General features: G+C 35.7%; 1 protein-coding gene across 1 annotated transcript in view; it reads right to left on the reverse strand.

Moving 5' to 3' along the window:
• LOC111871261 (RIMS-binding protein 2) overlaps positions 1-21,881 on the reverse strand; it is a 103,179-nt gene that overhangs the window by 16,912 nt on the left and 64,386 nt on the right. The window contains exons 15-21 of the mRNA XM_033754175.1: positions 19,943-19,951; positions 19,320-19,385; positions 9,494-9,664; positions 6,186-6,331; positions 5,492-5,699; positions 3,844-4,069; positions 2,177-2,447 (exon numbers count right to left, since the gene is read on the reverse strand). Coding sequence (XP_033610066.1) covers positions 2,177-2,447; positions 3,844-4,069; positions 5,492-5,699; positions 6,186-6,331; positions 9,494-9,664; positions 19,320-19,385; positions 19,943-19,951 — 1,097 coding nt within the window. The remainder of the gene's footprint in view (positions 1-2,176; positions 2,448-3,843; positions 4,070-5,491; positions 5,700-6,185; positions 6,332-9,493; positions 9,665-19,319; positions 19,386-19,942; positions 19,952-21,881) is intronic.

A 21,881-nucleotide genomic window follows, 5' to 3' on the forward strand; every position in this document is an offset into this window, starting at 1 on the left:
TGAGGAGATCATGCGTCCCGGATAAGGTTGGCTGCCATCTGCAGGAAGATATCCCATAACGCGACAGTGGCACGATGTTGGAGAAGTGACTTCAAGAAGGAAACTCCCCAGGGAACCTTCGGATGCCGGAGAAAGGGTTTGGCGCCACGGTCTCACGCCAGCAAGTGGCTGGAAGACCAGGAGGAACGACGACGTCAGCGAGTGCAAACAACGCATCAAGAGCTGTTACGTCGACATAAGGATCCTCCGAAGAAAGAAATGATCAAGGACTGGACACTGTGGAAGTGTCGACCGCCTCCAAAACGGAAAATAAGACTTCAAGCAGAGGAGGAACCGGTAATGTAGAAGAACCAGCCTCCCCAGAGAGNGAATGTGCCATGGGAAAAAGCGATGGATGAATGTGATCTTCTGGCGAGCTGAAAGGAAACCGCTCGAGACGAGCAGGTCTTAAGAGGGGAGCTGTTGTAACGGCCGGATGATAGTCGCTGCGAGAAGTATCCAAAACAGGACATGCTGCAAGAACAGCCTCCAAAGAAAAAGAACGGGGATGCACCGTTAGGCTATTCGGGATGAACAGCCTTAAGGAGGGAGCAGTGTGACATGTTGACCCTTACCTCCCCAGCTGCATGTAGCGGTAACGTAGCGCTCGCGTAATAGGCAAGTAATCACCCCGCAACTCTCCCCGCGTTGACGTCACGAGCGGAACCGAAGTGAGCCGAGAGGAGCCGACGTTAACCGAGTCTCCGCAACCTTGAAGCTATGCAAGTGAGTCAACAGCAGTGACGTCACCGAGGGATATCACGGTTGCTAGGCAGCAGTCAACAACTCCGGACAGCGTGGCTAGCAACATGGCGCCAGACGACAATTGTCCGATCGAGGCTACATAAGGAGCAGCGAAGGCTATTCACAGTCAGTCCTGGAGCTACCTCCGAGTCAGTCCACGAGCTACCTCCGAGTTAGTTCCGAGTTAGCCAGCAACTAGTCAGTTGTATTCTGGCATTTGGAGTGTACTATTTGTGATACTGCAGATAGCAGTAATCGTAAATCTGTAATTTGGGTGATTGTAAGTGCGAATGTGAAATAAAATTCGCTATATCAAATATGGCGTGAAGTCATTTGTCGCGTTATATGCCCAATATGCGACAATATGTATTTGGGTCCTATATAGAGCACTATCTAGGAACTTCTCTGAATTTTTAAACAGACTAGATTCCATCCTTAATATATTGCATACCCAAAATATGAAGTTTTTATTTGTGGAAACATAAATGTAAGTTATCTTGTTGACAATAACAGGAAAATATGTTTGAACTCTCTGCTACAATCCTAAATTCTCTCCGGTATCATAAACTTTCCAACAAAAACTCAAAACAATAATGTATCAGCAATTGATAATATTTTCATTGATAGTTAATAATTAGATATATATACTCTTAGACCTCACTCGAATGGTTTGTCTGACCATGAAGCACAACTCTTAGAGATATTTATATTGATTTGGAACCTCAGAACTAACAACAGCAATTGATAAGGAAAAGAGACACTCACTCAATGGCTCACTTTGTTATGAAATTAAGCTATGAAACATGAAATACTATATTCAGTAATGGGGACATTGACACTAAATTTAATTCCTTTCTCAATACCTACTTAAGGATATTTTACTCAGTATTCTGAAAGTTCAGCATGTTCCTGCTGAATTCTTTATCTTCCATTACACATATACTGGATATTGATACTAATTCCTTCATTGATGTATTCTGGGATGTTATGTTGTGAAGTCTCTTTCAGAAGAACAGGCCGCTTCCATTTTCACTCTTCTACTCTGAAGATGGAAGCAGCATATTCCTTAGAAAAGTTGGAAATTACCTACCAGAATACATAATTATCACAGTAACTAGTGTAGGAACCTCAAATATCAAATAGCTGAACATTTTTCCTTCTACCTCAAGCACTATTTTATCATAAAATTTGAAAAGAATCTGTATATGTAACAGTCAAACATTTAGCTTGCTCTCTGTCCATACAACCCTATTTCTCCCAGTTAATGCATCATAGAAAAATGTTATGTTCCTTTTGAATGACTTACTACAGTGGATGTCTTCATGCCCACTATCACAAATACAATGTGTATTATGATATACTATATACTGGTATTTTCCAAATTTCTTAATACCTTGATGGTGTCATTCTCCGAGAATGGCAGCTCTTCTTCACAAGCATCTGGGTTTGGTGACATTGTTGTAGGGTTGTAGTCATATAAAGCCACAAACCATCTCACTCTTTTGTCTCTTAGGCCAGGTCCTGGACCTCCTGGAGGTGGCCCTGGCTGTTGATGGGGTGGAGGAACCCGACCAGGAGGGAGTCCTCCCCGGTGCCCCCTGTCTCCAGGATGACCCCCGTGTCTGCCTCTAGGGTCACCACGAGGGTCTCCATAATACTGGTCCCTGCAAGGAGACAGTTGTAAAATCATATTAATTTTAAAGAAGACTACAGTGAAACACAAGATTCTACAAACTCATTTCATATTCCAATATGATTACAACAATACTTTCTGATTATTTCTGGACTGTAGTAACTGGGTCATGGTCAAAGATGATTCTGAACTAAGATTAGTGGCTAAAATGAGAAAACAGTAAGACTATGTGTGTTTGCAGATAAGAACAAAAAAAGACAATCAACTTAATGACAGTGATTCACAAAGCCTTGTCTTGAAATCTTTTCTGAGTCTATATAAGAATAATACTGAACATAGTGGTAGACTGGATAGGATTTCTGTTTGGTATTCAGGAGGTCCAATGTTCAAATCTCAGCCAAGAGATCAGATCTCTCGAGTTTTTAATGGTTTCCCTTTGTCCTTTCAAGCAAGTGTCTTGACAGTACCTTAAATTAGACCACAACTGCTTCATTTCACCCCCCCTTGTAATTTAGCACTCATTAACCACCCAACAATTTGAAGCTAGCATATGAGCTACTGTGAGTGTCATTAAATAAAACCACAAATAAACAAATAAGAAGAGGGGAAGATAAATGAACTGGTTATGGTATGCGAATCAAATCAGAGAGGAAAGAGCACTTACCAGAGCAGGGATCTACAAAAAAAAAAAAAAGGGTTAGAACCAAAATATGTAATCCTTCAAACTCATACAATGAAATGTTATTTAATGGTTATCCTTCTGTTTCCTATTTAACAGTTACTTGATTAAAATCCTAATAAGGAATGGCTGTTCTCATATATTCTATAACTTTCTCTGTTGCTTCATCTCAGAACCTTAACCCTGCTGTCACAACTCACCAGAAAAATGAAATAGCAGACTGATTCTTAAGCCAAATCCCAAAAGGGGTAGCTTTTATACAAACTGGCCACTGTCCAGAAGACTCATTACATCATACATTTTTTTTTTTAAATATTTAGCCTCAGTTGAGTGAATTACTAAGGAGTAATTACACTAACACCACTTAGTGTGGCATCATGAATTCTTGTATTGTAATAAAAAATGTGCAGCATCTGTTGTAATAATTTGGGTCTAATGCCTACACTTTCATGATGGTAACCATGTGGACATATGCATCGACATTTTTGGAATGCATCACTAGCTTCAACTGTGGTTTCTTAATTAATGATATTGTGTAGTTTCATAGCAGCTATCAGAAGTTTGGAGGATCCTGTTCCTTCCTCTGAGATGCCAGTAACCTCCTGTGAGACAATATGCATTACAAACCAGAAGACCAAAATCAGACTTTTTACGACCATGAAACCCTCATATCTCAAACATCAATAGTTTCTGCTATCACACATTCTTTTGGATTTGTTAAGAAGATGGTCTTGTGTTCATTTCCCACCTGTCATCATTCCTATCCCTGCCACGAGGAGGTGGAGGGTGGTGGTCCATGCGTCCTCTCTCATGCGGTAAAGGAGGAGGTCGACCCCTTTCAGTGTGACTACGTGGAATGCCTCGAGGGTCATAATGTCCCCCACTGGGTCCATGATATCCTCGAGCTCCTCTTCGACCATCCAAGTAATCGTCTTCACTGAAGTTGCCTTCACTGGCAGAATCCTTGGTGATTTCTGAAGCACAATTATTTGCTTAATATTTCTGGCCCAACATACAAAGTTTCAAGTTATGAGCAGTCTCCTAGATATTGATATGAATATATATGCAACATATACAGTTTGCTATATATGCATGATTTGTTATCAATGAGCTTACTTTATGAGATCTTGCCGTAATACAATTTCACTTAAAAAGGAAATCAGTGTCACAATGCATATGAGTATAGTAAGTGTAATGATGGTGCATGTGAACAATTCATAGACAGGCAAGCTCCATGCTTGCTCACCATTGGCACAGGCATGCTCAGTCTTCCTGCAGTTGCAGACTGTAAAGCATCTCAAATTACATTTTATGTTATCTCCTGAATTTTGTGTAATCCATGACATAAAATCAGTCACACTGAGCAAACATGCTAGCAGTGACAGAGGTGCTACCAGTGGCAAAAGATTAAGGAAACCTATCAACCTTGAGCAGAAATTACATACATGTGATTATTAGGTATGAACATAATAAACACACTGCTAACATAGTCAATGCCATGAAAATTTCTTAACTGACCTGAAGAACCATTAGGAAGCACACTGATAAAATTAAAGAAAGTTGTAAAACTGCAATGAGAATGATGGTTAGTATGACTACACAAATGAGGAAGCTGATTATGAAGAAATTTGAAAGAATGATGGCACTGATTGGAGCATAAATACCAATGTGCCAGTCCACCATGCCTACATGAAGGTCATTGAAGGAGAATGTTCGCTGGGACTTAGGGTTTCTGAAGATCATGCTGCTGTTTAATCGGAGAGAGTGTGGAGGTGCCCTTTGAGAATATACAGGTCTAAAAATATGCACAGAAACTGAACTGGTGGTAGCTACAGTATGCAGGGTTTCTGTTTCATTAATTTCATCAGCAGATATGGTAAGAGACTGATCTGTATAAAGTTTTGGCAAACTGTCATCATTCACTATTACTTTGCCATCCAAAACCATGTTTCATCCTGCAGAAAATCATAAAACAATAGAGGGAATAGAACAGAATGAATGCATTGTTTTTTTTCTAAGGGCATGGGTTACTAGTGGTCTGTATCTGGTGGGAAACAGAGTAACAAGAACTTGACCACATGCAGCTTGAGCCACAAAAATTCTTCATTATGTCAGTCTATATTTTCATCAGATCAGATTGTTGTATGCAGTCATCTTAGAGCAAGGTTACAAGAGGTCTGTGCTTATTATTAGGAGACCTAAACATCTCTCTTCAAGCTACTAGTAACCCTGAGCCAATATGTCAGCACATGCAATCCATGAGATGAAGAACAGCACAGCTGCTAAAAACATACATCTATGTGAACCATATGTAATGCTATGGCATTTAAATCATGGCTTTCAGTGTGACCTGTCCACAATTTGTTAATGCAAGGAATACAGAAGCATACATTTACCTATGGACGGGATATTGATGTGGTTCCCTGCTGGGTAGATCTCTTTATCAGATAGATTTTCTTCTGGGTCTATTATAACTTGTCCATGAGCATCAACCCTCATGTTTCTATGCCCCGATTGGCTACCCTGCATATGGTGGCGCATGTGAGGTGGGACGGCTGATCCATATTGTGCCCTCTGTCTCCGATCCAGCTTATCCACACCATCCTTTATCAAATATATTCATCCATTTTGTCATTAAATCTATAACATCACATATCCCTCAAGTAGCAACATATTCTCAAAATCACCAAGCACATGTCAGACTTTACAGATCAGACATCTTGAATTCTGAATTCCAGACTTGATGATTTACAGTGTACAGAGGGTCATGTGCATGAGAGAGAGACAGAGAGAGAGAGAGAAAAGGAGAAATAGTTTAATATGAGCATTTAATATATCGTAGATTGTAATCTATTACTTTCAGTTCTAAGTAATTTCCATCTTACCCTCTTGTTATCATTATATTATGTCTGAAGCAAATAGGTTACTATATAATTTAAGATATTGTGTTACAGATTGAAAGGCATCTGGGCCACACTAAGCAAGACCTCTCTTGATGGATGGGTGGAGGCGGTGCCCTCCATGTGTTACAAAATTTACTTTCAGAAAAGAAGGCTAAAAATGAACACAAGAATGCTTCCTTATCCATACCTTGCTAATTTTATTTTTGAGAGCCACAGAAGGAATGGGAGTGGGAACACTGTCAGCTGACTGGCTATCACGAGACTTCGTGCGCACCGTAACCTGTTTTGGATTTAGTCCCAGCAATTTATTGATGTCAATTAGCGCATGGTCACCTGCAAATATCAACAATAAAAATCTCCTTGGAAGAAAATAATCAATTAATATAAATTTATGTAGTTCTAGAATTCCTATTCTTTTTTTCTACATAAAACATTACTTGTACTTTCTTCATATCATCAAACTGTTGTATTTTTCTGCTTATTTACAAACATAGATCGGCTTTAATTTAAGCAGGCGATTTTAATCGGTTTTATAATTTGAACTAGTAAGAATGTAGTTCAATAGAAATACACTAAAATACAAAGAACTGAAACATGCAACCCAAAAATGTGGCTACTTGATAACACTGAAAAATGAAGTGATAGGAGGTTGGAGAAAACTGCATAATGAGGAGCTTCATAACTTGACTCTTCTCTAAGTATAATTAGAATGATCAAGTCAAAGAGGATGAGATGGGCAGGGCATGTAGCATGGATGGGGGAGGAGAGGAATACATACAGGATATTGGTGGGAAAGCCAGAAGGAAAGATACCTCTGGGACGACCAAGGCGTACGTTGGTGAACAGTATTAAAATGGATCTTAGAGAGAAAGGATGGGATGGATTGGATTAATCTGGCTCAGGCTCTTGTGAACATGATAATGAACCTTCAGGTTTACAAAATGCTGGGAAGTTCTTGAGTAGCTGCACAACTGGCGGCTTCTCAAGAAGGACTCAGCTCCATAAGGGAGTGAGTGATGATTCTTTTTCCAGAGACCACGAGGTCTACCTGTTTACAGATTATAATCTGTTTATTTATAATTATAAATAAGCAAGAATCCTCAACGCTTTCAATTATAAAGGGATTTCAATGCAAATGTTACTTCTAGAAATTAATGTACACTGAGCAATTTCTTCTCTAACTTGTAAGCCTCTGATGATGGCCTATGGGGCTGAAACATGTAAGGCATATTTTATCTAATAATTAAAGTCCTAAATACTAGATATTATATTTGATAGATTTTATTACTTCATCACCAATATAAAGCATAATGATTGAAAAGTCTCATATAAAAAGAATATACGACCAGTGTTTCCAGCTATGTTGCAGAGTCCTAAAGGAGAGATAAGGAATAACAAATTTCTTCATATACCAAATCTGAAATTTCACTTGTTGACAGTAAGGTAAAGGACATGCTCAAAATTATTACATTAAAGAAAGCAGGCCAAATTGTAATGGTTACAGGATCCAAGCAAGTTAAATGGGGATAATCTGAACAATATAAGACATGAAACCAGCAGGCATTTCAGGAACAAACAGAGGGAATATCTGAACGACAAAATTGATGAGCTTGCAATGAACAGTAAGAACAAGAACATTAGAGACCTGTATAGAGGAATAAATTACTTTAAGAAGGGTTACCAGCCTAGCAGTAACTTAATGAAGGATGAGAATGATGATCTGCTTGCAGATTCCCACAAAATTTTGAATAGGTGGAGGAATTGCTTCTCTCAGATATTGAATGTACATAGGGTCAGTGCTGTTAGGCAGACAGAAATCCATACAGCTGAGCCCTTTTGAGGTTGAAAGTGCTATTGCAAAATTGAAACGGTATAAATCGCCAGGTAGTGATCAAATTCCAGCAGAATTTATTCAAGGAGGAGGAGAAATATTACGTTCTAAGATCCACAATCTAATTACTTCTATTTGGCATAAGGAAAAATTGCCTGATCAGTGGAAGGAGTCTATTATTGTACCAGTGCACAAGAAGGGTGATAAAACTGACTGTAGTAATTATTGGGGGATATCACTGCTATCAACTTCATATACAATTTTGTCCAATATTCTTCTTTCAAGGTTAAGTCCATATATAGATGAAATTATTTGGGATCATCAGTGTGGGTTTCAACGTAAAAGATCAACTACAGAGCAGATCTTTCGCATTTGTCAGACCTTGGAGAAAAAATGGGAGTACGATGAGACAGTACATCAGCTATTCATAGATTTCAAGAAAGCCTATGATTCAGTTAGGAGGGAAGTATTGTACAATTTATAATAGTTTGGGATACCCATGAAACTAGTTAGGTTTTTTAAAATGTGTTTAAACGAAAGGTATAGTAAAGTCCGTGTATGTAAATATTTGTCTGATAAATTCCCTATCCAGAATGGTCTAAAACAATGAGATGCTCTATCGCCACCCCTTTTCAACTTTGCCTTAGAATATGCAATTAGGAAGGTCCGGGGAAACCAGGTGGGACTGAAATTAAATGGGACACATCAGCTGTTGGTCTACTCTGATGATGTGAATCTACTGGGTGATAATGTAGACACCATAAAGAAAAACACACAAACTTTAATTGACACAAGTAAAGAGATTGGTCTAGAAGTAAACACAGAGAAAACTAAGTATATGTTACTGTCTCATCACCAAAATGCAGGGCAAAATCATGATATAAAGACAAGAAACAGATGTTTTGAAAATGTGGCACAGTTCAGATATTTGGGAACAATGATAACAGATTGAAACCTGATTCAGTAGAAAATTAAGAGGCGATTGAACTCTGGTAATGCTTGCTACCGTTCAGTCCAGAAACTTTTGTCTTCTTGTCTGTTGTCCAAAAACATAAAAATTAGAATATACAAAACTATAATTTTGCCTGTGGTTCTGTATGGGTGTGAAACTTGGTCTCTGACATTAAGGGAGGAACATAGACTGAGGGTGTTTGAGAACAGGGTGTTGAGAATATTTGGACCAAAGAGAGATGAAGTGACAGGAGGTTGAAGAAAACTGCATAATGAGGAGCTTCATAACTTGTACTCTTCTCCAAGTATAATTAGAATGATCAAGTCAAGGAGGATGAGGTGGGCAGGTCATGTAGCACGAATGGGGGAGATGAGGAATGCATATAGGATATTGGTGGGAAAGCCAAAAGGAAAGAGACCACAAGGAAGACCAAAGCGTGAGTGGGTGGACAATATTAGAATGGATCTTAGAGAGATAGGATGGGATGGTATGGATTGGATAGATCTGGCTCAGGATATGGACCAGTGGAGGGCCCTTGTGAACACGGTAATGAACCTTCACGTTCCATAAAATGCTGGGATATTCTTGAGTGGCTGCAGAATTGGCGGTTCCTCCAGAAGGGCTCAGCTCCATGAGTAAGTAAGTAAGGTAAAGGACAAAATACCTGTGTGGCTTCTTAACTCCTTCTGGTTCCCCTGTTATAAAACCATACCTGTTGGACTGTCAACATCAGTAACTTTCTTGCCATCAGCATAGACAGCATATCCTGTCACTGGAGCCCCATTGGTGGAAGCATTAAGCCCAACAGGCAACCATGTGACCAGCAAAGTCCCATCCTGTGGGCCTGCCTCTACTTGAATGTCTACTGGAGGATCAGGCAGGCCTATTGAAATACAAATCATTTTATAACATATGCATATGGAGTCTAGAAACTGTCAGTATGGGAAGAATTTTAGGCACTTACACAACACACATAGAATTCTAACCAATCCACTGCTTTTGGCAGACATGTCCTTTGATATATTGGACATACTTTTAACCATAATTTTGTGTTTTCATAGTTGTATACACTTGAATAACAAAGAATTATTACAATTATGATGGTTACAGTGTTAATTTGCAAGAAATATATTTTCCTTAACTGAGAGCCTAAATATAACTGGTCTTATTTCACAGATTGGAAGATAATATTTTACAGTCAGGCAACTCTGAGTACTTACTAACATTCACAAGAAGATGGATCTATAAAAGCCATGAAATGGAGGAGAGGAGAGAGTCCTGTCCAGGCCAATGGGAATTGGGCAATGGGGCTCCTGTTCCCCATTTCCTGGCTCTGAAAGACTATACTTCTTGGTAACATCAGCCTGATCTGTCCATCATTCTTACAGAAAGAAATCACATCCAAACTCTACAAATTCCTACCCTGGAGATGGAAGAGCCAGGTTTCTTCAAAGATGGTAACCACCTTCAAGGCTGCAAAGTGTCAAAACCCATTTGTTCATACCACGAAAACCCCAAAACTCAAATCTGTCTCTCTCACATTATATGTCTGGTTATGAGCAGAAGTGATTAACTAGCATGAACAGTATTTGTTAGGATCAGGAATAATCCAGAAAGGTACTAATTTATCAACATAAAATCATTACATTTTTAATCAGTCTGTGGGGATGCTTTTAGCCTGTAAATATCAGAGATAAATATACATGTACTTCAGAAAATTGCAAAATCCATAATGGAATAAGCACTATGTGCTAAAAGATATTTTGGAGGTAGTCTACATTCAGTCCATAAGTCAATTTTTTTGGTAAATTCATGTACTGTAATTTAATCAGTGAATGTAGTGATAGAGAAGCACGCAGCTCCACCATATTACATGAATACTAGGATGCTCTTCCCGAAACATATGGGGGACCCCTCCCCCATTTTGTCCTTTTCATGATAAATTTACTATAGAAATGGATGGTGTTAAGATGGTTATAATTTATGTATGAAACTACCCATAACTGAAATAAATTGTACATTTTATGAAAACATGAAGAACAACACAAGATGTATGAAAATTATTAAAAGTTATGAAACTGGTCTATATTTCATTAAAGATGAAAAGTCGTTTATGATAATCTAAGGCACTGGTGCATAATTAGCTGCAGTGTGTCATGCTAGTTTACTATCAAAATAATGTAGTAAATCGTGGAGTTCCACTATATAAATCAGAAACACATAAATGAAAATGTCCCAGGGGACTGCCTCATTAACAGAAACTTCCCACCGAATGGCAGCTGCTGCAAATTGAGAAGACTGGACATGAAGGGAGAGGAAGTCATGGTTTGATTTTGTTGCAGAATGACTGTATGAATGGACAGATAAACTGAAGTATGAATACTCTATTGGAAACATTGGATGATCAAACACTGATGTAAATTATGGTAAAATAAATAGTCTAATGTAAACTAACTTAATACTGTGTAAGATTTGAGGTTTTTACGGCGGTGACTATGAAGAAAGCAGTCTTCTGTGATGTGGCACCATGTAGATGTGGTGTTAACCGACGTTTCGTAGGAACGTATTGCCTCCATCTTCAAGGTAGAAGGAAAAATAAGAAAATCCACAAGCGAAAAGACAGTGAGAACAGGTGCAAGCAGACTAATGTTGGAAATAAACTCAGTTTTATGACAGCAGGGAAGGAAGGGGACAAGTCTACATGGGAAATAAGTGGAGAGGGAGAGGGGAAAGGTCTGGGACAGGAGCAAGATTAGAACAGGTATATGGGATATTGTGTTGGGGGAGAAAGGCAAGGTTAATGGGAGGGCATTAACCCTTAAGCTGGGGCGGGCTGGGGGTAGCTATGTGAGTCGGTCGTGGACTGTGTGGCCTTGTGGAACTTAATACTGTTAACGATTTTTAGGATGCAGCACTTGCTACAAAAGTGCCACAGTACCTGGTATTTGAGTATAAAGAGCATGATATTAAAATGTCTGAAGTGCAAGATATGATGGAACATAGAGTGAGAGCAAGGAAAATAGAATAGGTGGATTTTGCACCCTTATTGACAGTACATAATTCTTCAGTAAAAGCAGCATGGAAATTATTTCTCTTCAAGAAATATTTATACTTGACTTTAACCAATGGTTCATAAATTTGGCTGAAGTGGAACTAGATCATAGACACTTCTGAACTAAATCAATTTATCTATTTTGCTTTGAACAAAAGTTCAACAAAAATGTACTGAGACAAATGGCATTATAGTTAATGGAACGTAAGTGTCTGGTATGTCCTATATGAAGTATTGCATGTTAAGAAACCTGTATGTCATAATTTTCACAATAATCTTAAATATTGGTCATTACTGCAGGTACAACAATTACAACTGAAGAAAGAGCACTATGTGACTAGGTTTCAACAAGGAAAGGTGAATCAAGGGCCACAAATTCTTTGCCTTTTCAATTTTTTAAATGGAGTCTCATCTGTTAAAGTATTGGGTTTTCTCCTTAATAAACATCTCATCATTTAAAATACTCATATAAAGACTGAAAAGTAATGATGATGATGAAAATGATAATGATGCAATAATTAATGTAATATGATGCTTCAACTGAAGAAACACATCTGAGTAAACTTTTAAAATTCTCTTTTAATCTTGCACACTATAAGCTTCATATTTCCATACAACAGTGTAACAGTGAGAGATTCCAAATCACATTCTAATTTTTAAACTCTGTTCCCTTTAACGTGCTTTCAGAAGCAATAAACTGGGAAGAAATGTGAAATAAAGTGAAAATATTAAATTCTTTCGCTTATGTCCTGCAGAACTATGACATCTTACACTGATTCTTATCACAACTACAAACAAACTTTACCTGTGTATGTTTTATAAATCTGAAGTTCTATGTACTTTAAGCAATACCTTTATGATTGTATAGTTGGCAATATTTCTGGGCTGCTAATAACTTATCACCATACAATGTACTCTTTGACAAAATCATCCAATGTATGTACCCTAACTTGAATATGTACAAAGAATGAAACACAAGATTTTCAGCTGAATGTTATACTGATCAGAAACCTGCTGTTCTTTAATTACACACAGTATTAATGTTCCATAAAATATAAGCATATACAGAATGTTCTTTTTTGGGAAAACCTTCTTAAAGTAACAATTAACAAAGGCATAGTTTTACCACAGTAAATGTACTGTAATTAAACAACACACCACAGACAGTACAAACTGGTTCAAGACTGGAGTTTGCATGAAGCCACATTTCATATCAAAAGCTACAAAAAGTAAGCAACTTTAAAGTGGTGATGAGCAGAGATCATATTTGGTGTCCAAGCAGAATGTCAGCCTGGCCAAAATCTTACTTGCATGTATTTACAAAAAATAATAATTATGGGTTCATGCCAATAGTGATGAAACTAATAACTGCTTACTCACAATTACATCAAGGGAAATCACTGTCATTAGCATTCCAGCAATAACTACAACTGACTAATTTTCAGACTCATATTGGCCAGATCCTAGGACATTCTTCATTAGGTACAGTTATATATGGAGCAGTATAAGTCTCAGCATGCAAAGTGATATACACATCTGAGTAATTGAAAGTGATAAATAATTATAAAAAGTATTAGTACAAGTCTTGCAAAGAGGTTAGTGTATAGAGAATTCAGTTATACAGTCAGAGCAGCACAGTTTACTTATGTCTACAGAAAGATCAACATTTAAACATTCACTATTTCTTTGGTATTAAGTTCTCTTGTCGTAAATCAGAACCAATTATATACAAAGATAGGCTGGCCTTATTACATGTTGCTTCCGGGAAATTCAGACTTGAGTAAGCTACGATTTTCAATTCATAATCCAGGGCACACTAATTTTCTGGGACCAGAGCACAAAGAGTCAATACCGGTAATATTAAGAACTCACCACTGTACATGATCATGAGCCAGTTAATTTCATTTAAACCTATTTCCCTAAATTGTAGTTCAATATTATCTTCCTATCCCCTTCCCTGAATTCAAAGTCATTCCTTTATAGTGCATCTCTCTACAGACTTTTGCATGTATTTCTCCTATCTCTGATCTAAGCAGAATTTGTATTTAACACCTAAGTACTTGTCTTAAATTTCTTATAAATGGGGATAGTAACAATGAAGCCACTGTAAACTGGAGACTTGTTTCCAAGTCAAGAAATTAGTGTCACTTAAGTACAGCACAATTATATTCCCCAGATTCTTTCACAGGGGAATGGAACAAAGTATCAAACTAAGGAAAAATCTGATTTGTTTCAGTCTGGTCCGGCACACTAACAATATTACAAATGATAAAACAATTCCATCCAGTGTGACTGTTAGAGCTTTTATTACATCACTTCTTAGTACCCTAACATGTTTCAGTCCCTATAGACCATCATCAGAGGGAACATCAATACTTTTAGAAACTACTATTACATCGGGTGTTTTGATTTTTAAAATACATAAATATACAATATTTGTAATATACACTTTTACAAAATCCAAGACAATAAAAACAGACAGCACAAGTTCAGCCCTGTCAAAAAAAAAAAACGAAAGGACAAGGGACACGAACCTATTCAGTTAAATAATTTTAATTTTAACTTAAATAATAAGAAGTTTTTAAAAAACTTTAATGCATCAAGGGCAGTTGCTGTAGTTGTAAGAAATTTGGATTTTGTAAAAGTGTATATTACAAATATTGTATATTTTTGTATTTTAAAAATCAAAACACCTGATGTAATAGTAGTTTCTAAAAGTATTGATATTCCTTCTGATGATGGTCTATAGGGACCGAAACACGTTAGGGTACTAAGAAGTGATGTAATAAAAGCTTCAACAGTCACACTGAACGGAACTGTTTTATCATTTGTAATAAGGAACAATCCTGTACATATGAGGCATGTGGCAATGAAAGAATAAACAAAGGAAAACTGTTGTTTTGGATGTAATGAATGACATACTAAATTTCATCTTTCAAATATCACAAATAAACAAAATTAAAAACACAAAAAATGACATTGACGGTTTTTTAAGTGTTGATATACTGCTACCCTTTATCCGATCCATCTATGAGGGCATGTCATACCTTGATGAGGTAATCTTAAGCAAATATTTCTGTGTTCAACGAGATCTTCAGTATGGTGTAACTGGTATCCATTTCATTTCATTTCATTTCATTTATTTACATGTCAAAAATCCTTTACAAGGTCGTAAGACTCAGGATATAGACAATAGTCCAATATAACAATTAAATATAATAATTACAAAAAATATAATACATGTTAAAATATTTATGTAAACATAATTTTAAAATTATAAAACTTGTAATTTAACTTTTCATTAATTAAGTATTTAATCCCAATAAAATCAATTATCAATCTTCTTAACCGTGTAATCAAAAAATTCATCAATACCATAAAATGAATGTAAATGGAGAAATTGTAATAGTGCTTTCTTGAATCGATTTTTGTTTTTGGATAACTGTTTTATTTTGCGTGGAAGACTATTATAAATTTTGATTCCAAAATACTGTGGACCTTTCTGAAATGCTGTTAGATTTGACGAGGGGAGATGCAAATTTGAACTATTTCTTGTTACAGTTGTATATATATCTGAATTTTCTGCAAATAAATCCATATTATTAACTACAAACATCATCAAAGAATATATATATTGAGAGGGCAGTGGTAATATTTTCAATTGTCTAAAGATTTTTTTACATGAATCTCTGTTTCCAGCTCCCACCATTATTCGAACAGCTCTCTTCTGCAATTTAAAAACGCACATACTGAGAGTTCTATTTCCCCAAAAAATCAAACCGTAAGACATCACTGAGTGGAAAAAGGCGTAATACACCATTTTAAGGGCATCAATATTTAAATACTGTTTGGTTTTCCTAATTATGTAACAGGCTTTATTTAATTTACCTATAATTGAATCTATATGCTTTTTCCAAGATATTGTGTTATCCAGTGTCATACCCAAGAATTTTACCTCATTTGACTCTAATAAAATTTTGTTTCCATATTCAATATTTAATTTTTTGGTAAAATTATGTTTAGCTGAGAAATTTACACAGCAAGTCTTGCCTAAATTTAATGAAAGCATATTTGAATTAAACCATTCATTCATCGATCTAAACACCGTAGTAAGTTTTTTTTCCAGCTGCATAAAATTTAATTCATTTACTATTACACTTGTATCATCGGCAAATAGCACAACTGATGTATGTGATGGGACAGAACACTGTATAAAGGAGGGTAAGTCATTTACATAAATCAAAAACAATAGCGGACCCAAAATCGATCCTTGAGGAACTCCTTTATCAATTTTTCCCCAATTTGATAACTTATTGTTAAATTTTACTCTTTGGTATCTATTTTCTAAATATGACTCAATTAGAGAATACATCACACCGCTTACACCATAATATTTCATTTTAACCAATAATATACCATGGTCCACACAATCAAAAGCCTTCTCCAAGTCAAAAAATATACCACCACTTTTCCTTTTATTATTTAAGGCCATCAGTATATCATTTGTTAATTTGTAGGTTGCATTTATAGTTGATGTGTTCTTCCTAAATCCAAACTGACAATTTGAAAGGATATTATTTGTAATAAGGTGAGCCATTATTCTCTTATATATAACTTTTTCGAAAATCTTAGAGAAAGATGGTAATAGAGAAATTGGTCTAAAATTTGATACATTATTTTTATCACCTTTCTTGTATATAGGGGTAACAATCGAATATTTCAGTCTACTTGGAAAAACACCTGTAGATAATGACTTATTTATAATACAACATAATGGAGAGCTAATAAAGGGTGCACTAATTTTCAATAATTTTATGGATATTTCATCGTAACCACAACTGTTTTTCCAGGGAAGATTTTTTATAATTTCTTCAATTTCGCCTGTAGAAGTATTGTGAAATATAATGTTATCATACTGAAAATTTAGAATCTGCGATAAGTTGAATGGAGAGTAAGTAGTGCTATTAGTATTTAAACTATTATTACTCTTAATTTTACCAGAGATACTTTCAGCAATTTTTAAAAAGTGATCGTTGAAATTCTCAGCATTAATTTTTATGGAAGCTTCTTCACAATTTGTGTCTATATCTCGTTTATCAGTTTTGTTGTTATTTACTCCCATATCACTTTTTATAACATTCCATGTTGCTTTAATCTTATTGTGAGCATAGATAATTTTATTATTGTAGTTCAACTTTTTGGCAGCTTTTATTATTTTTGATAAGATCTTACTATACCTTAAATAGTAATTTCTCAGTTTCTCATCATTATTAGACCTCATTAACAAGTATAGCTCCTTTTTCCTTTTGCAAGAATTTATTATGCCTTTTGTTATCCATTGATTAGTTGACTTTCTTTCATAGACTTTTATTTTAGGGAAACATGAATAAAAAATCTGCAGGTATGTATTCAAAAAAGAATTAAAAATATCATTCACATCTTTGTTGGTGTTATCAAATATGGTTTGCCATTGCTCCTCACTCAGCTTATCTTTAAATTCCATTATAGAATATGAGTCAATTTTCCTTATAATTCTAACTTTATGATTTACTCTTTTACAATTTAATTTACGTGTGTATATTTCTAACATCTGGGCGTCGTGATCTGATAAGCCGTTTGATAATGAGGAGGTTACAAAGTTTACAAATTTGGTAGAATCAAGGAAAATATTATCAATGGTAGTTTTTGAATTGCTAGTAATTCTTGTGGGAAAATGAATTATACTTACAAGATTGTATGAATTTAATAAATTATTTAATTCATTTTTCTCTTTAGATTCATTAAGGTAGTTTATATTTATATCCCCATATGTTGAACACAGGATCTAGTAACTTTCTGATGATGCTGTAACAATCTCTGTCACTATCTTATGATGACACACCTTCAGAGATGTTCTACTTCTAGTACATGTACACCATCACTTCCAGTGTTTGAGGATATGTGTCTGAGAGTTCAGTAATGAGGAACAAGTACAGTAAAACCTCATCATCAGACCACTGCTGACTTTAGTGTTACAGAGTTTTTGTAGCAAGTGGTTGTCATAGAAGAAAATCAAGTTTTAACAAGCAAAATTAATTTAATATGCATTATAAAATCAATCAAAATATCATCACTACTTGTAATTTACAGTAATGCTTCCCAGTGGCATTTATATGAAATCAGAATTATGAATGCTTCTATTCTTAAGGGAAAGATAAGTGTCCAAACTTCTTTAAAATTGGTCACTTCTTCATTGGATGTTATTAGTTATGCCATATAAACACTAAATCTCTGGCAGAAGAACCAAGAGTTTCAAAGTTGTTATGTAAACGCATAAAACTGGCATGATCCTGAACTAATACCACCTATCTCCTACCTTCAAAACTTTTTTCCCAAAATGTCGACCTTAGTGCTAGTATCCTGTCTCTTCCCCAGTCTTCAAGCAGTTTACCTAGTAAAATTCTTCATCTTCTTCACCCATCTAAGTTACATACCCATCCCACTGTACCTTGCTTGCTTTCACTGTTCCGACAAGATAAAGTGGCACATATAAATCATAATGTTCTTTGTGATGCAATATCCTAAATTCTCCATTTTACCTTTCTTCTGTCAAATAAAAAGGATCTTCATTTACTGAGTCAGAATGTAGCAAATAAAGTTAACTGTAGCCACAAAATAGCTTAAAAGGGCATCTGTTTTGAAAAATGTTCCAGTATGTTCCATCTCAAAGAAAGTTACAAGTATTCTTGTTCTTCTAAAGTTAGTTTAAGCCATTTCTGTAGTAGAAAATTGGCATGTTAAATGTTTCTGCAATTTGCATCCCATACTTTTGTAGCAATACAATAAGAGAGAGTAAAATAATTACCAATTGTGAATAACATAAAATTATAAGGAAACAACCAGGGTCTATTTTAAAACACCTCTTAACGTCAGAATAGACAGTGTAAAGAAGAAAAGACTTGCCAGTTAGGGCAGCTATTTCAGAGGATTTTTCAAATGTGAACACAAAACACATAAGTCTCAGCATCATGTCCTGGACTTCATGTACCCTTAGTGTATTTATGTATTTGTATTTTATATGTATGTGTATATGTATTTTTAATGGAAAAGATATATCCAGCTATTACTGTACATCTAATTGTTATCCAAGAACTGAAATACTATATGAATAAGCTGAGACACTAACCCAACATTAAGTCCATTCTGTTACTGAACTGTTCACAACAATATCTCATAAATACAGCAAACCCTTCCATGCCTATTGAATGTAAGAACAAAGACAAATGGCCAAACAATGGAGCACAGTCAGAGGAAGCACACTCATGGTGAGCTTAACATTAGTCCACTTTGTGTTTATTATTTGTAGGTAGTTGGTAGAATGTTGAAAGAAACAAGCTTGATGCAGGTGAAGGCAAAGGGTCATTATTATTTTAGAATGGAATTGTAATCACACAACAAATTTCATGCTAAGAGGTAGTGGGTGATATGAACAGAGGTTTTACTGTACCTGTAGACTCGTCCTGCCGTCCACCATATATCCCAACCCACTGCCTCACTTGCCAGAAACATATGACTAAATCAACGAAAAAAGGAAAAATAATCGTAACACTGTTGTTTAGCAACAATGTCAAGCACTGAATTTATTGTTATTATTCATTTGTATCATAATAACTAAACTAAAATTATGAAATAAATTAATTTCATTATGCTTAATAGAAAACGTATTTTTGTTTTCAATATACCTAGAGAGATAAATGCCTCATAACCACAGTAAATTTCTAAGAATGTAAGGAAACAATGTCTCTCAGTACAAATAAAATGAAGATAATCTTCTGGAACACCACCCAAGAGTAGATTAAAATTTACCTCATTTTAAGGTGTTGTTTTGATTTTAATATCCCCATTTTATTGGGAAATGAGTTCACGAGTCTTAATCTGAAGATAAATAACAATATTAATTTTATTTCAAACGGACCATTTAAGCCTATAACTTTTGTCCTCTTAGAACCTGGCCATAAGAGTAAAACAATTTTTTCAGCAGATAGATGGGTGGTTCTAAAATTACTCCATCCACGCAAACAATACAAACTAAGAACATAAAATATGTTTTTGGAAGAATGTTATCATCACCTTTGCAGCCTTATCCATGCAAGCAGACAAACACAAACAAGAAAAATATGTTAATCAATTAATAATAAAATCATAATAATAAGAATGCAACAGTCAGACTCAGAAGACACTTAGAAAAGAGTTAGTTCTTTCATCTAAAAAGCTAACAGATAACACCATTGGCAACAGACAATTCAGGACAAGGAGAAGGGTATCATCTACAATTAATGAGGTACATGGTGCGGTCAGATTATGTGGGGTACTATCCCACAACTGCCATTTTCTCCTGACCTGGAGGGACCAGCTGCAACCAGGACAGAACCCTTACTGCCATGCACAACACAACACTGCTGCCGATGTTTATTATTACTATAAAAACACTGTTCATCACTCAGATGACATCATACTGGAATAACTATTGCTGCTTTTGCCGCAAGGCATTTCATCAAACTTTATACGAACTTTTCACCTGGGTGAGTGCAACCTGTTAAAGTGGGGCACTATTCTGAAGAAACATAACTTATTAATGCACTATCTGTATTCCACACTTCTATTCTGAAATGAACAACAGAATATTATGAATATACAGACAAATTTATGAGCTTTCTGTGCCATCTGCTGATTGTAATAAAAGCCACATTTGTCTCCTAGTCAGCAATTCCACCCAGACTTGTACATCTAGTGAAATGTCACTCTCCCAGCCAGAGGAGAAAGAGATTTTCTTTCAATTAAACATAGTTTAAACTAACACTGCACATCATTCTTGTTCTGCCACAGATAAGAGGCAACTAATCACTGTTATTTGTTTAACCACCTCTTGGATAAGAAGGTAAGTAGTCACCTGATATATTACTTATGCCAAGAGAAACAATGTTTCATTATTCTTTTAAACTGTTTTGGATCATTCATAATTGTCAAATGAAAATTGAAGTTACATGAAATCCCAGCTATACAAGGACAACTCTTAAAGTGCATATAAGAAAATCTCATATTACAATGAATATCATCTATACTTTAATAAGGGTGTGGCAATACTTACTGTAACAAAAGCAGTGCAAGTACTGAATGATGTTAAGCTTATAACAACTTGTAAATGGTTGAGATTTAGGAATAAAACTAGTTTACTTTATGAATTATTCCAACTAGAATAAACCTGTTGAAACAGATGGTCTCAGGAATATGAACCCATGAGTCTAAAGATATATGTCGCTTATACATAACTGCAATCAGTCAAAGTCATTTATCCAACACTGACTGTCATTAAGTACCTATGGTCTATAAATAAATGAGAAAACACACAATGACTAAACCTAACATTTATTGACTTCAAACAGCTACACTGCTAATTACCAGGTCATACTCTTGAATTAGGTTTGAGGATATCATGAAGTACTCTTGCAATAGAACTGGTATTTTTAACCGTGCAAAGTGGACTGGAATGGCATATCAGTGATAGTATCGTTGTTTAGAAAGTGTCATTTGAAACTTCTTTGGAAGGAGTAAAATAAATACATCTTATCCAGGGATATAAATAATGGAGTGTTCACAGATGATTAAAATTCATGGCTATTCTTACTTCAGCAACCAATAAGAAGTTTTTTAGGTGTTTCATAACTTTTTAAATACTTTTATGCCAGATGGAAACATTATTATATTGTTATATTTACGATGGGGTACCCAAAAGAAACCGAACTAATTTTTTTGTGGGCAGAGCTTTTGTAGTACCGCGTTTTGCCGCTATGAGTGTATAGAGCTAACATTCCTGAGTCGATAAGCCGACTACCATTGCTTCAGAAGGTAAGGACTAGTTTCGGCAAAGTTTATAGTGACAACTGTTTTGTGTGATCGTCGTTTTTGCAATGGCTGATTTTCGTGAACAGCGTGCGGCGGTGAAATTCTGCTTTTTGCTCGGGAAAAGTGGAACAGAAACTCTTGAAATGTTAAAAACGGCGTACAAGGA

This window comes from Cryptotermes secundus, unplaced genomic scaffold (genome assembly GCF_002891405.2).
Source record: "Cryptotermes secundus unplaced genomic scaffold, Csec_1.0 scaffold699, whole genome shotgun sequence".
In the NCBI taxonomy this organism is placed as follows: domain Eukaryota; kingdom Metazoa; phylum Arthropoda; class Insecta; order Blattodea; family Kalotermitidae; genus Cryptotermes; species Cryptotermes secundus.